Consider the following 13,705-nt stretch of genomic DNA (forward strand, 5'->3'; position numbering starts at 1 on the left):
AAAAAAAAAAAAAAAAAAATCACACATTAAAGACCTCAACAATACAGAGGGAGAAGAATTCTGTGATTGTCCAGCTTGAAATACAGCAACTCTCATCTCTTTTTCCTATTTGTGAGAAAAACTGCCAACAGCATACTTTACTAAGTCAGCAGTTTGTTAAGATTTTCTTCAGAGGCCTTAAAGCCTCCATTTATCAACATTCTGAATTTACCCAGCAAAAGCATACCAAACCTCCTTGCAGTTAAAGAACAGAAGAGGGGGGGGGAAAGGAAGAAAAAAAGGAAAGAACAATGTAAAAAAAAAGAAATCACTAATGTGACTAGTTTCTCAAAATACTACAATAAAGCAGGAAAAAAGGTAAAACACCAAACAACATTATTTAAATAGGGAAAAACATGGACTAATTAACAGACAAACTTATTTTCACCAGGAAGCAAGTGTCTGGATTGCAGGACGACATCACCACTCTGCCTAAAATTCCACATGGAGTAGAAGAATCTGCCTTGTTGCATCTCTGAAGGGCTCCTACACTTCCCAGTGACTAATATGCTTTTTATATCTAGCAATGGAAATATTCCAATTTCTCATGTAAGAAGCTGGAACAGGAAGACAAAAGCTTGCAGACCTCCTAATACCAGATTTGCATGTACCTCCCCAGTCTATTTGATCTTTTAAATGCTCTCTTTTCCTTTAGTGTCTCATTCTTGTCCTCTCTATGATTATTTTTCTGTTTCCTTTCTCTTTCCTTGTACTTTTCTTCCTTTCCAGTCCTGCATCTTCTCTCACTCAATGAGTTTTTTGATTCTTCTTTCTTATTTTCAGTCTGCTCCTACACTTTCCATAATCTCTATCTGTCTTGGCATCTGGCCACACACTGCTTGAGAAAATATTTTCCCAAAGACTGTTCATATCCACCACGTCACAGAAAACATTTTCATGGATAGAAGAGCTATTATTTTAATAGGAAAAAAAGATCATGATAGCAACATTTCATTATTCATCCAAGAATTCTCAAAAGAAAGAAATGCTTATACAAATAGTAGCTGTTTGTCATGTCTGGATCAAGCTATCAAGTATTAAAAAGAAAACTCAGTTTAATAATTTGAAATGTTTCTCCAAGATCCAACCACAACTCAAGTCATATGAACAGGGATTATAGGATTATAGGAGTGAAAAGAGATGAGATTATAGCACCAAAGTGCACCTCAACAAGGAAAAATACTAAGGTGCTTTTTAATCTAGTGGAAAAGGGCTAAAAATCCAAACTAGAAATAAACAGTGAGAATGTTCAACTAGAAAAATTAATTACTGGGGAAAATGATGAAATGTTTCAAATGTTGAGCTTCTCCAGATTACGATCCAAAAGCTTTCCAGGATTTAAGGTCAACAGAAGGGTAAGGCAGCCATGCACTTTGATATACACACAGTCAAAGCAGATGATCTAATGGTGTATTTTGGGCTTAATGTCTATGAAAATAAATTCCATAGTAAGCAAACACCCAACAAACTCTGCATGTCTCTTCAGGCTGGAAAGTATATTCCACAGAGGTTTGTCGCTACTACACAAATAAAAGAAAGAAAACCTTCAAAGAGGCTTTTACTCAGACCAGGTCTTTGTAAGTCAAAATGCCTTTCTTGGTTTCTTAAAATAAGAATTGCAAAAAGGTAGGAGACTGGAAATTGCACTGGAGGGAGCAAAAGTAGAAAACCCCCCTACAAAACCTTCAACCCAAAATACTTATTCCAAAGATGGTTAGAGAAAACTTGAGGTCTTTCTAGTAGACCCTGACACAAGGTAAATGTAAGGACAGTAAATACCAATAGAAGTAGAGCACATCCCTTTCCAACTGAAACAAGTCTGTTGTTAGAAAATGCTTATTCTGCTTACTTTAGTTGCTTTTAATTTCCACTCGTATTGATTTCTTTCATTTTCCAGCTCTTCCACTTTAATTTTGAGGTGCCTAAGTTCCTGCAGCAAACCCTGCAAAGGAAGAACAGCAGCTAAAAGTAAGATTTCTCTGGCAGATATTAATTCTTCATAGTCCTGAATTAAAGATCATGCATGAAACACACAGTAAATGGACACTGAACCACCACACTAAAAACTGTGACCAGTCTAAGAGGTTGTCCCTTAAATGTCCCTTCTCCCTTTCCTTTACATCTTATTGTTCATTCTGAAGGACAACATTATTAAATCCTTGATGGAGCTCTGACAAGACAAAAAGTCTTAAAGTGAACTGAGGAAAAGAAAAATTTGCAGGCAACCCAATTTTGGAATTCCTGTGTAGCATATACAGTAAGCATACACATTAATATCTTGGATTACAAAAAAATTTATTTTGAATGACTCCCAGATTTGACTCTCAGATTATTTCTCCAATCTGCAGTTTGTCCTGTAGTCTGATAGTCCATTCAGCAGTTCTGCACAAAGGCAAGCTCAGAAACAACAGCCCTATTTTCAAAATAGGTGTCATAATGAAAATAGTTATTTTTGTAATATAAACCCATAAGAGAAATTAGTAAAAAACTCCCTCACAATATAAGCAGATTACTTATGAGTTCTGGTGATTCAAATTTTAAGCAACTAAATTTTAAAGGCAACTAAAGCAATCTGATTTAAAAACAAATATTAAAATGGTCTTTTCCAGGCATACCAGTGTCATTCTACCTCCAGTGAATTTAAGCACTATATGCAAAGTAGCTTTTGTTTTGACATGTGACATATTTTTGATCAAATACAACCAGTATCTGTCATGCAAATTCAGCAATGCTTTCCTGGTAACTGCTAATGTCAGGGATTTAAAAAAAAAAAAAAAGAAAAAAAGGTGCTGGATTTGCTATTTTAAAAGTACAAGCAGATTATTTTTACTATGGCTCTTTTAATTCACTTTGACATTATCATTAGGAAAAGAAAGGATACGTGTCAGATAGTCTTAGTTGAAGCCATTTTATACTTGTGTTAAGCTTTTAAGATATTCAGGATTCAATAATCTGTGTTCAGAGGACTGTGAGGGTGCACCATCAAGCACAGCTGGGGTGACATCACCATGAGGAAAAGTAGCAAACCACCAAACCATGCTGGCATGCTGCGTATCAGACAAATCCCAACCCAAAAATAAAAAAAAAACCCCAAACCACACAAGCACTACAGATTTAAAAGTAAAATGGAAACTAAAGAAAAACCTGAAAGGGGTGATTGGGTCTTACAGGTATCTGTGTTTTAGCAGATAGCCATCAACGGTGACCAAATTTGTCCCGATAATCAGGGGTGGGGATTTTTTTTTCTGGTAATTTTTATGACACTCTCACTCTTTGCTAAGGAAAGTCACAAAGATTAATGCCAAACATTCACATCATAGCTCTGGTTAGTGGGATTTAGTTTGTGCAAGAGAAGAGAAGAGGCAATACACAGGCTTCTGCCAAGGGGTACTTCTCGTACATCACACCAAGAACAATTCTTCTGGCTCAGAGTCTCTACTGATCTTGGGCCAGATTGAGGACCATTAGGTGTCAAGTCTGGTTTCCTATCTTGAGACTTTCTTTCTTGGATTCTACTATTAATTTCCAGCTGCAGTCTACACATCTGCTCCTGTAGGTCACTGATCAGGTTCACTACTGACTGAAAACATGGGAGGAAAGGAAAAAAAAAAAAAAAAAAAAAAAAAAAGACAGGTGAGAAAGAAAATGATGCAAAGAAGATATCTTTGTAGTTGCAGCACAAAGAAATACACGAAGAAAAAAAAAGACAAAAAAAAAAAAGACAGGTGAGAAAGAAAATGATGCAAAGAAGATATCTTTGTAGTTGCAGCACAAAGAAATACATGAAGCACATCAAAGGCAAACTAAAAAAAGACAGATTATGTGTTTCCCTTCCGAAAAAGCATAAGCAAACTGGAATACTGCACAAAGCTACAGTTTAAATGGAACAGAATCTACATTCCAGACAATTTCATGATTCTGATTCTAAAGTTAAAATCAGAATTTGGTTCCTCATTTTTGGAAACTTTTACAGTCACATGAAGTCAAATAAAGGAAAATTTGGAACATGTTTTGATATGCTGGCTCAGAGGTACACTTTTGCTGAAATAGGACTTGATTACATTCATTTTCACTGCCAAATCATCCACTAGGAAGAAACTGCAAAGTGCTCAGTTGGGGCCATAACCTACTTTTTCACAATTTATACACATAATTTACAAGTAAAGTAATTCTGTTTCCATGTCCAGCATGGGGCAGAAAAGTAACTCCATTCCCTCTCCTGCTATCTGGGCTGGATCTTGACATGGAGAAGGAGTTAAGAAACATACTTAGGAGAAATCAAAGGATACTACAGAAGAAAAAGTAATTACTTTAACGTGTGCCAATTTGCTGGTCAGCTTCTTGGATTTGTGTGTATCAGTGATACACACACAAAAATAGCCAGCTCAGAAAGCAAACCAAAGTCAAGTATTAAAATCTATATAACATTGCACCTAAGCCCCCAAACTCTGTAGCAAAGAGAGCTGGGTATTTTCTCAGGTATTACAAGTTGGGAGTGACTCTCTCCTGGCTTTCATGTACATTTAATAACATATGTTTTGTGATTTCTCAGCCTTCTCAAGTGGAATAAATTTGATGAGCTTAATCCATCTCCCAAAGGAGCGGAAGAGATTTTAGTGGACAGAACAACAGATAAAATGGCAGGATGTTTTTTTTTTTATTTTTTTTTTTTCATTACAGTGCACAACAGTCATTCTGTAACCTCAGCTCTCTGGTGAATCAACAGTCTCAAATCTAGGGAACGGCTACTGCATGGACAGGACACTATTCTGACCAGGCAAGTATTAACACAACCAATCTCACACTGCATCAGCATCTGCAGCCAACTTGGAACATTCACAGTGACGTACAAAACGTGTGTACAAAGTTAGGTATGAGAGCTTCACATGTTTAAGTATTTTTCTTAGGGCTTAAGATGTGGGCTTAAGGTGTGCTTAAGATGAAAGTCAGAAAAGCAGTTACATATATTTCACTTTATATGTATTATTGTCAATCGGGATCACAACGTCTGATGCTAATCCTCTGTCATCCAGCAAACATTTAAGCCACATAAATGAGGAGTAGTTCCATAAACAATCAAAAAATTTAGGAAGAATACTGGTCCCTAGCAGACCAATTCTGCAATATCCAGTATTATTTAGGCTGGCATGTTTTGCCAGGGCTGCACATGTTAAGGACAGCTCCCCGAGGTGAAAATATTCATTCAAAGGACACAAGAGTCACTTTACAGCCACACAGTAAGACACTAGCAAGGGGAATATCCCCCCAGCTAACTCATCCTCTACACTACCAGCTGTCTGTACAATTCAGACACTATCCACAACATCTTCCATACTTGGATTTTGTTTCTTTTCTTACCCTCATCTCCACAATCAGGTACCCCACTGAGCAGTACCAGCTGGGAATTGGAATTGTCAGGACACATATCCATCTCCCTTGCTTTCTTTTAAGCACCAAGGCTTGGTCTGTGCTTGTCTGTGACACAGACACTGTTAACCCAGACGAGGTTGTGTTCCTGCTCAAACAGGATGCACAGACTTCTGAGCACAAACTGAGAGCTGCTCCAGCTGTGGCAACATGGGGGAGTTCAGAAGCACTTCTGGTGTCGACTTGCAATTCTTTTCTCTTTTGCCTCACATTAAAAGTGGGAATGGGAAACACTCTGTGTCCACACAGACTGTCCTCAGGGCAAACTTGACAGTACAGATGAACTCCAGCTGCAATATGTACCTTTACAGTTGCTTCTATTTTCAAGGTAGGACAGGCTTCTCATTTTTGAGATTCTTTCACAGCATGAACATTTATTAACACTAACATATGACATCTTGATTCAGATGGGACAACACACCAAATTCCCCAGTGAGAGTCAGTGGCTCACTGACTCAAGTTTCTTTGGAATTGCAAGTAAGTTTGCACTAGACATTTAATTCAGAAGTTACAAGAGCCACAAAATACTTGCCAACAGTTTCTAGCCAAAACCACAGCACCTATCCCATGCTAAAAAAGAAAGCAGTAGGATAGAAGAAGGGCTTTGAGGCAAGTTGAATTGGACAATTGCTACTGCAGTCTCTGGACAGTGACATAAAGTCTCTTTTGTCCACGTTTAGGTAGAGCAGGGATCTGGGCTGCTGTTAATCACTTGATAATGCCCCTCACTCATACCTTGCTACATTAAAAACCCCGTATTTTCAAAATTTCTGACACAAACCCCTCAGGTGAGACTTCAGAAACCTTCAAAGCATTACTGTGGCAAAAGTAGAAGAGCAAAGGAATTGAAATGACAAAGCCAAGAGTGAGACAGTCCATTTACAAGCAGCTATTCTCCTGGCCCCTGTGTAATATATATAAATAAATGGCACTTTAAATTTAGTATGTGCTTTTGGAGAGCCAGAGACAAGTGGCATTCAGTGTGAAATCAATACCTTTGAGAGGAGGTTAGAGATGCTTGATAAACTCTTTGCTGCTAACTAAAACCAAATCCAAATGACAGCTGCACAAGATAAAGTGAAACGAATCTGACACATTAAAACTTGCTCATATTTAGAAGGGTATCTTAATTTGCTTTGTTTCCTCCCAACCCAACCAGAAAAATAATTCTATAGATAAAGCCTATGTGACTGGAAACAGGTGCTGTGAAATAAGCCAGCACAAAATTAGAACACAGAGCAAACACAGTTTAGCTGAATTATTCTGCAATGCCACATTTAATTTTAAACTTCTGAAAACCCATTATTATATTTAGAAATAGCAGGGTCAGCCATGAAGTATAATTAACAAGCTGTTTAAAATGGTTTAACTACTGGATGCCTTTGTAACACATGCATCCACGTGAAAAAACTGATAGTAGCAAATCCATCAAATCACTATTCTGATCACCTTTGTCAATCCTAAACTCTGGCCAGCTGCAGTCCACGAGAAAGGGTTTTGCTCTGCCAACCACAGCTTTGCTCCACTCATGCAAAAAAAAAAAAAACCAACTAACTGCAGTTTCATTTGAGGCATTACACACTGTAAGAGCATGTTGCAGTGGCCATGATGTGCAGAGATACAGTTACAGCAAGATTAATTTCATTTGATCACTTGTCACTTTGGAAAACTGTCTCACTCTGAAGCAATGAGGTGACCAGAACACACCTGTGTGTGCAAACCACAGGTAGACTGTTTGTGCATGTCAAAGTGGTTTACTCACTAGAAAGAGGAGGCAAGAAGTTTAGGAGAACAAACTATTACCAAATTTAAGCAGCTGTGGTTTAATAAAGGAAACGTATTAATAAATTTCATTCTGATGTTTGAAATTGTGTCTGTATCAAAAAATTAGTACAATTTACAGGAAGCAAAGCTGAAATAGGGTTAAAGCATTAGAATTCAAATAAGGATCCTATTTGATTGGAAACAACCCCTGTTTGTCTTGCTATATTGGATTACTGCTTATTCAGGATAATCTGAAATAATCATACAAGTATCTCAACAAGCAAACCAAAAATGCTGTTTATTTCCCAAAGCTTCACCTACGACATCCATTTTCCTTGCTTTGCACATACACATTTTTGACTTTCAACAGGCCAGAAATCTAATCACATCCTGGGGTAGTTAATAATTCAGCGCATACTTAACACAACGATTCTCAGCTTTTCCATCAGATTAGAATTCTTTTCCATCTCAGCAGGAACCTGTCCTATCACTTAGCAGTACAACAAAGGCTTCCAGGCGAACAAAGCTCAACTTTTCCACCCAAGGGGGCACACACACCTTCCTCCAGCGGCAGAAGAATTCCACAGGTCACCCTCATCACAGAACCAGACCGATGGGCTACTCAAAAAGTCCTGTCAATAAAAACGCACCCAAAAGCTTAGCTGCTTTCCAGGAGTCAGGCTGACTGGGCATTCTCATCCCGGTATTCCACACGTCATGAGAAGAGCTGAATGCCTCTCCCTCGGCTGCTGGGAGCAGGCTCCCATCTGCAGCAATTAGGAGCTGCTCAGACCTGTTCAGGTTTTCAGGTACTATGGAGGTGCTCAGACCTTCTGTACACACAAAGCACTGACAATTAAGCGTGAAAGAGCATGAGAAGGGCCACAGATGGTAAAAGCAGCAGCTGGTGCCTCTCTGGCTTGCAAGCTCTGCCAGGAATTGCTCTCTTTAAGTTATCTTTTGATCTCTAAAGAAAACTTCAGAGAATAAATAAGCGGGAAAACAAACACACCCCAAATGTGTTATGTTGGTGCAGTTAAATTACCGATGCACAGTTATCAAATATTTCACCAGCAATGTTATGGAGAGCAAACAGTCTGCCTGGATTTCAAATTCTCCTGAGCCAATACGGAACAAAGTTTTGGGGTTTTTTTTCAGTCAGCAATGTATAAATCTCAGACAGTAACCCTTCTTTTCCAGGTAATCCTCTCCTGCTAGTTGGTCCCATTATAGGACCACTGAGGCAGGCAACACGTTTGTATGAATTCTCTCTTCCAGGATTGCTTTCCTTCCCAGCTCCCACCTGCTACCCACTACCATGAAATGGGTGTTGTTCAGATGATGTTTCACATGTTCATTCAGTATGTTTCATACTGTCTTTCTTAACCAACACAGCAAAAAGCAAAGCTCCTTTGATGTCCAGAACTCTCCACATCTGAAGGGAATTGCCTCCAGTCCATGACTTTTTTTTTTTTTTTTGCATTATTTATCATGTAACCACATGGCAAAACACTCATTTGAGGCAAATGCCCTGGCCCATGTCTTTCCCTCCCAAGTGCCACAAATGCATTAAAATCCCCAAGTCTGATCATCTCGGTGCTTGTAGCACCACTGATACTATTGAGCCCGACAGTCTTTTCTGCCACACAAACAAGGAAAGAGCTCTGGTAGGAATGCCAGGTCAGCTCCTGTGCAAAGGAAAGGGTTAAATGAACATCAACTGTAATATATGCTTCTGGAAGGGACTGTGCCTTGATTAAAGCCAAACAAGCAAACTCTGAAGTATAATGACAGAGGGGAAAAGGAAACCACATCCCAAAAATGCATAATCACACTCCTCACTGAATTCATAGGATCAATGATACGGGCTGTGCTGTGAGCATGGAAAACCCTATTGCATGCTGACCAGCTCAAAAGCTCAGGTGTGTGACACCACATCATAGACACGTGATAGAAAAAAACGTAAAAACAAGCTAATGAAAAAAACAAAACTCACCTCAGCTTTGTTCTGTTTCTCTTCATATTCACTCTGTTCCTTTTCCATACCAACCAGCTTAATCTTCAGGTCTGAAACTTCAGCCATTAGATCTAATTTCTGTGTCTCCAGCGATGTGCGACTCAGTAGTTCCTGAATGCAAGGCAGAGTATTTTCTCCAGTTATTTATTTGAACACTGACAGACTGCAACGTAATTTATTGGCAGGCCCACAGTGAAGTCCCTACCCCACAGTTGAACTGTGTGTTTCTCAAGTGCTGAAGTTATTTTCATCTAAATGTTCTTCTGTGTTAATCACTAAACCACTGTGCCCCACTCCTTATTTCAAGAAAATGTGTGGCAAAGTTAATCCCTGGGCAAGACATGAAATCGAGAACAATACCAAGGCTGAACAAACACAAACCTACATAATGACACATTACAAAATAGTTGGCATCTTCCTAAAATACCCATCAGACAAAGCTATGCTTTAGTATTACATTGTAGACCTTCTTGTCATTTGTTATTCAATACAGGACATGTTACAAAATGAGAACCCTAACAAAAATACCAGATTGACAAAGACAAGCAATGCTTCTGCAGTCACACTAATAGTACTTGAGAGCTTACACCATGTAGTACTTGATAACTTTTGAAGGCTACACACTGTGGAGGGAACAGCAGTGAATGAAAGGGGTATGTCCTGACTGGAACTAAAAGGCAATCTCTAAACTGAGTAACAGTGAAAAGGAGAAACAACTGGCCTTGACTTTTGCTTTTGTGCCCCAGGCTTGTTTTTCAGATTGCAGAGAAGACATACTTTGGATGGAGTCATCTCACTGTCTTTGGAAATCATTCAATATTCACACCTTCATTGCATATATATATAAAATGCTCATGTTGGCCTCTATTTTCCAAAAGTCCATTCTGGAGTTTAAGCCTTACTTGAAAAATTCATACCTAAACTTTCCAAGTGCCCAATTAATTTTTTCAAAAGGATGTTCGTTTCTAAATGGTTACAAGTGTTTACGGTAATTCATAAATCACATTAGTGTTTTGATCACACGAAACACACTGAGGAATCACGGCTGATTCTGCTTTGAATTACATGGAAGTGACTTAACTGAAGCTGCCATAGTTAATCTGGGTCTATGCTGATGTTACTGAGTGATCAGAATCCCCTTGTCCATCACCCTTTTCTCACCTCTTTCTCTCCCATAAACTGTACAGTGTGTTGTAGACCAGGGGTTGGAACCAAGGAAGCCACAAAGGTTAATTTAAAAATTATACAGCTAAGGTTTGTTTTGAATCCCAATCTGCCCTACATGTGAATTGGTTTAGTCTGGTGGGGAATACTGCCCAAATTAAAAGCAGTACTAAACTTGCATCGGCATTGCAACACCAATTATCTAAATCACCACTATTCCCAGTGCCATGCCCATTCCTGCTGACATCAGCAATGATATTTGTGTATGGATAGGAAAATCAACAAAAATGTAGCCCCGTGGTTTGGGCTTTTTTTTTTCTCTTCTTCTCTAAATGAAATAAATCAAGCACTAATCAGGAAAATATATTGCACTGACTTTTATTATTGAGAAACTACAAGAGGCAGTTACCTAATGAAATCCCAGGAGTAGCTGCTTTCTACAAAGGTGATTGCAAATTACAATTATAATTACAAATACCTCCTCTATCTTCCAGAAAAACACTAACTTGCATGAATTTCAGAGGCACATTTCAGTCCACACTGGAACAGGCTCTGTACAGCTGTTGACATAGCAGACTACTGCAGCTTAAGACATAGCTATAAATGAGAATTTTGATATGAAGAAAGGCCAGTGAACATCAGAAAAGGTAGCAGGATGAGGCAACTCTGGCCCTGTGGACAGACTCTATTCAGTATTGGACTAAAACAACACTTAGACTTTGTTTTGGACACTGACATGATGTTCCATGATATGAGAGAAGGATTTCTTAATAAGGCAAGGAGACACGGCATCCCTCTGGAGATTTTTAACAAAAGATCTATCCTTTGAATGCACCATCTGGCATTACTCCTTATTTTTTTTTTCTATAGACTCCTAAATGACACTAAGTTATGCAATGCAGAGCAATACACACTCACTGCTCTCCTTCCAGATTCAGTAGCTCCGTGTGAACACGAAGGCACCACCTGGTATAAGTGAGCATGAAGGCAGCTGATTTTCTTTTTTTTTTTTTTTTTAATCAGCTCTAACAAAATTTTGCAGTTTGCTCTCAAGCTGGAGAATCAGATTCCCAGCTAGAGTAAACTGGCACAAAACTCTTGACTTAAAATAGACAAAACAGCTAACTATCCCTAGTTTGTTTTCAATGGAGCTACACTGATTTAAAACAGCTGACAATTTCTCTTGCATCTAGAGAATCTAACTTTTGCTTTGAAAGCAAGTGCCGTTTAAAGTAAATGTCCCCTCTTGAAATGGTAACATCTGGAAGCAATTATTTTCATCTTCAAGCAGATGCTCACAGTGAACAGCTCATTAAGAATGTGACCCATTTTGTTACAGAGAAATTATAGTGTATTTCAGTGGTATGATGCAACTTCAATTCGGCCAGAATAAATATGCAATTGTAAGAAAAGAAAACACAAATTTATGTTATTGATTTTAAAGCAAAAAAAGAGATAATACAAGACAGGCAAAGTGGTAATTTGCGCTGTAGCAGCTTTAGAAGGATCCTAAAGAGCTGAAATACAGAACAGAAATAGAACATATCATAGGGAATCTTCTTTAGAAACAAGATACTTCGTTTTAGTTTTAATTTTAAAATGTACTATAAGTATAATTTAATTTCTTAAAGTTCTTTGTTCGAAACTCAACCTTTAACTTTAAAAATTAAGGGAAAAAAGTTATTTTTGAGTAGAATAATTACAAAGATGAATCATCAAGGAACAGCAAACTATTTCCAAATACAAACGTATTTTTAAAATCCACACTGTATACTTCTAAAACACTTAACCGACTTTTCCAATATTCCCAATGAAACTGCAGCATATGCTCTATATCTCACATTCACATTTCATCCTCTTGGAAATACATAATTCTTATAAAGCAGCTTATAAAATTTAACATGACAGAAAACAGCTTGAAAAGAGGACCCTACACTTTTCTAGGGTGTCAGCTGCAAGCACAGAAAATTCCAGGATATTTAGCTCTTCATAAAACAGAAGAAACAATCATGCCATACACTGATTGAGAAACCACAAGTAAGATTTTAGTTGAGTGTGGGGGGGGGAAGAACCCCCCCGAAGATCCCATTTTGCACTTGTGCACCACACAAAATACAAACATTCAAAAAATTCCTAACTTTTCACGCTTATTAAAAGAGTTGAGAGAGAGAGAGACAGACCAACCGACCTACCTGGTAAGCAACATCCAGCCAGAGCCACCACTAATGAGGACTGCACTTCTCAAGTGCTGTGTGTCAGCTGTGGTAGAAATAAGATATTTGCTTAGCTGAAAACACAGCTGAGAGCAATGTACATCTGTAATCACCATGAAATGGTGCAAGTCAGTAGCAGTCAGTGAATTACAGCCCTCCAATTCATCATCTGCCCATTATGTAGCTAAGCAAGGGAAAGGACAGAACTTCCCACTGCACTGCCACTTCGAATCTGCCTGACCAGCAGGACTCCTGCCTACGTTAGCTGCAAAATAACAAAGCAGTGGAGTGCTCACCTGTACAGATAAGCTGGACAACTTGAGAGAAACACTCTGAAAACCTTATGGCTCACACCAGAGCAGCACAGAGCACACTTGAAAATCTGAAACGCTAAGCCAGCTGCTGGCAAGAAGTTACTGCATGCTATAAACAAGTGCTGAAATTCATCTAAGATCAGATAACTCAGGCAACTGAAAGTTGAAGGAATGATCTTTGCCAGCCAGCAATGTTCCTGAGAAGCAAACAGATACACACCAGATTTATACCCTGCAACCAAGACAGGATTCTGGCTCCCCTGACTATAAGACAACTGCAAAACCAGAGCAGGTACACACGAAACGGCATTGGATTCAAGTTCCTACTCTCATACAGCTCCTCCCTGCCTTCTTCTAATCCACTGTTTTTTAAAAGATCCTCCACCGTGCCCCACACAGGGCACTGTCTGCCACACCTTCCCCTGGCCCTTGCACTCAAGGTAGAAGTGGGACATAAACTGACGCGAGAAAAGAGATCCACTCCTGCTAGCATTCAAACATTTCAGTTTCTTTTGTTTATTTTTTAAGATAGAGTCCTAAAACCAAGTGCTTTCTACATTGCAAGATAATTTACTTCACTGAAGACAAAACTGAGTTTACACAACACAACCATGCAACAAGAGTCCCTTGGACTGCATCTTGCAATTATGTGTCAGAAATAATGTGGAAGGCAGAAGGACACGGTCAAACCACATCCAGGATTTGGTACAGATCAGCTACAGGAAAGACACTGCCACACAGACCAGTATTTTCATTGGCAAAACAAA

The 13,705-nt window shown here is 38.7% G+C and overlaps 1 protein-coding gene across 1 annotated transcript in view; it reads right to left on the reverse strand.

Annotated features, from left to right (window-relative positions):
- Positions 1 to 13,705, reverse strand: part of PPFIBP2 (PPFIA binding protein 2) — a 97,616-nt gene that overhangs the window by 23,385 nt on the left and 60,526 nt on the right. Inside the window, exons 6-8 of the mRNA XM_017824971.1 lie at positions 9,227 to 9,358; positions 3,440 to 3,619; positions 1,889 to 1,981 (exon numbers count right to left, since the gene is read on the reverse strand). Of these exons, the coding sequence (XP_017680460.1) occupies positions 1,889 to 1,981; positions 3,440 to 3,619; positions 9,227 to 9,358 (405 nt within the window). The remainder of the gene's footprint in view (positions 1 to 1,888; positions 1,982 to 3,439; positions 3,620 to 9,226; positions 9,359 to 13,705) is intronic.

This window comes from Lepidothrix coronata, unplaced genomic scaffold (genome assembly GCF_001604755.1).
Source record: "Lepidothrix coronata isolate B3197 unplaced genomic scaffold, Lepidothrix_coronata-1.0 Scaffold115, whole genome shotgun sequence".
In the NCBI taxonomy this organism is placed as follows: Eukaryota; Metazoa; Chordata; class Aves; order Passeriformes; family Pipridae; genus Lepidothrix; species Lepidothrix coronata.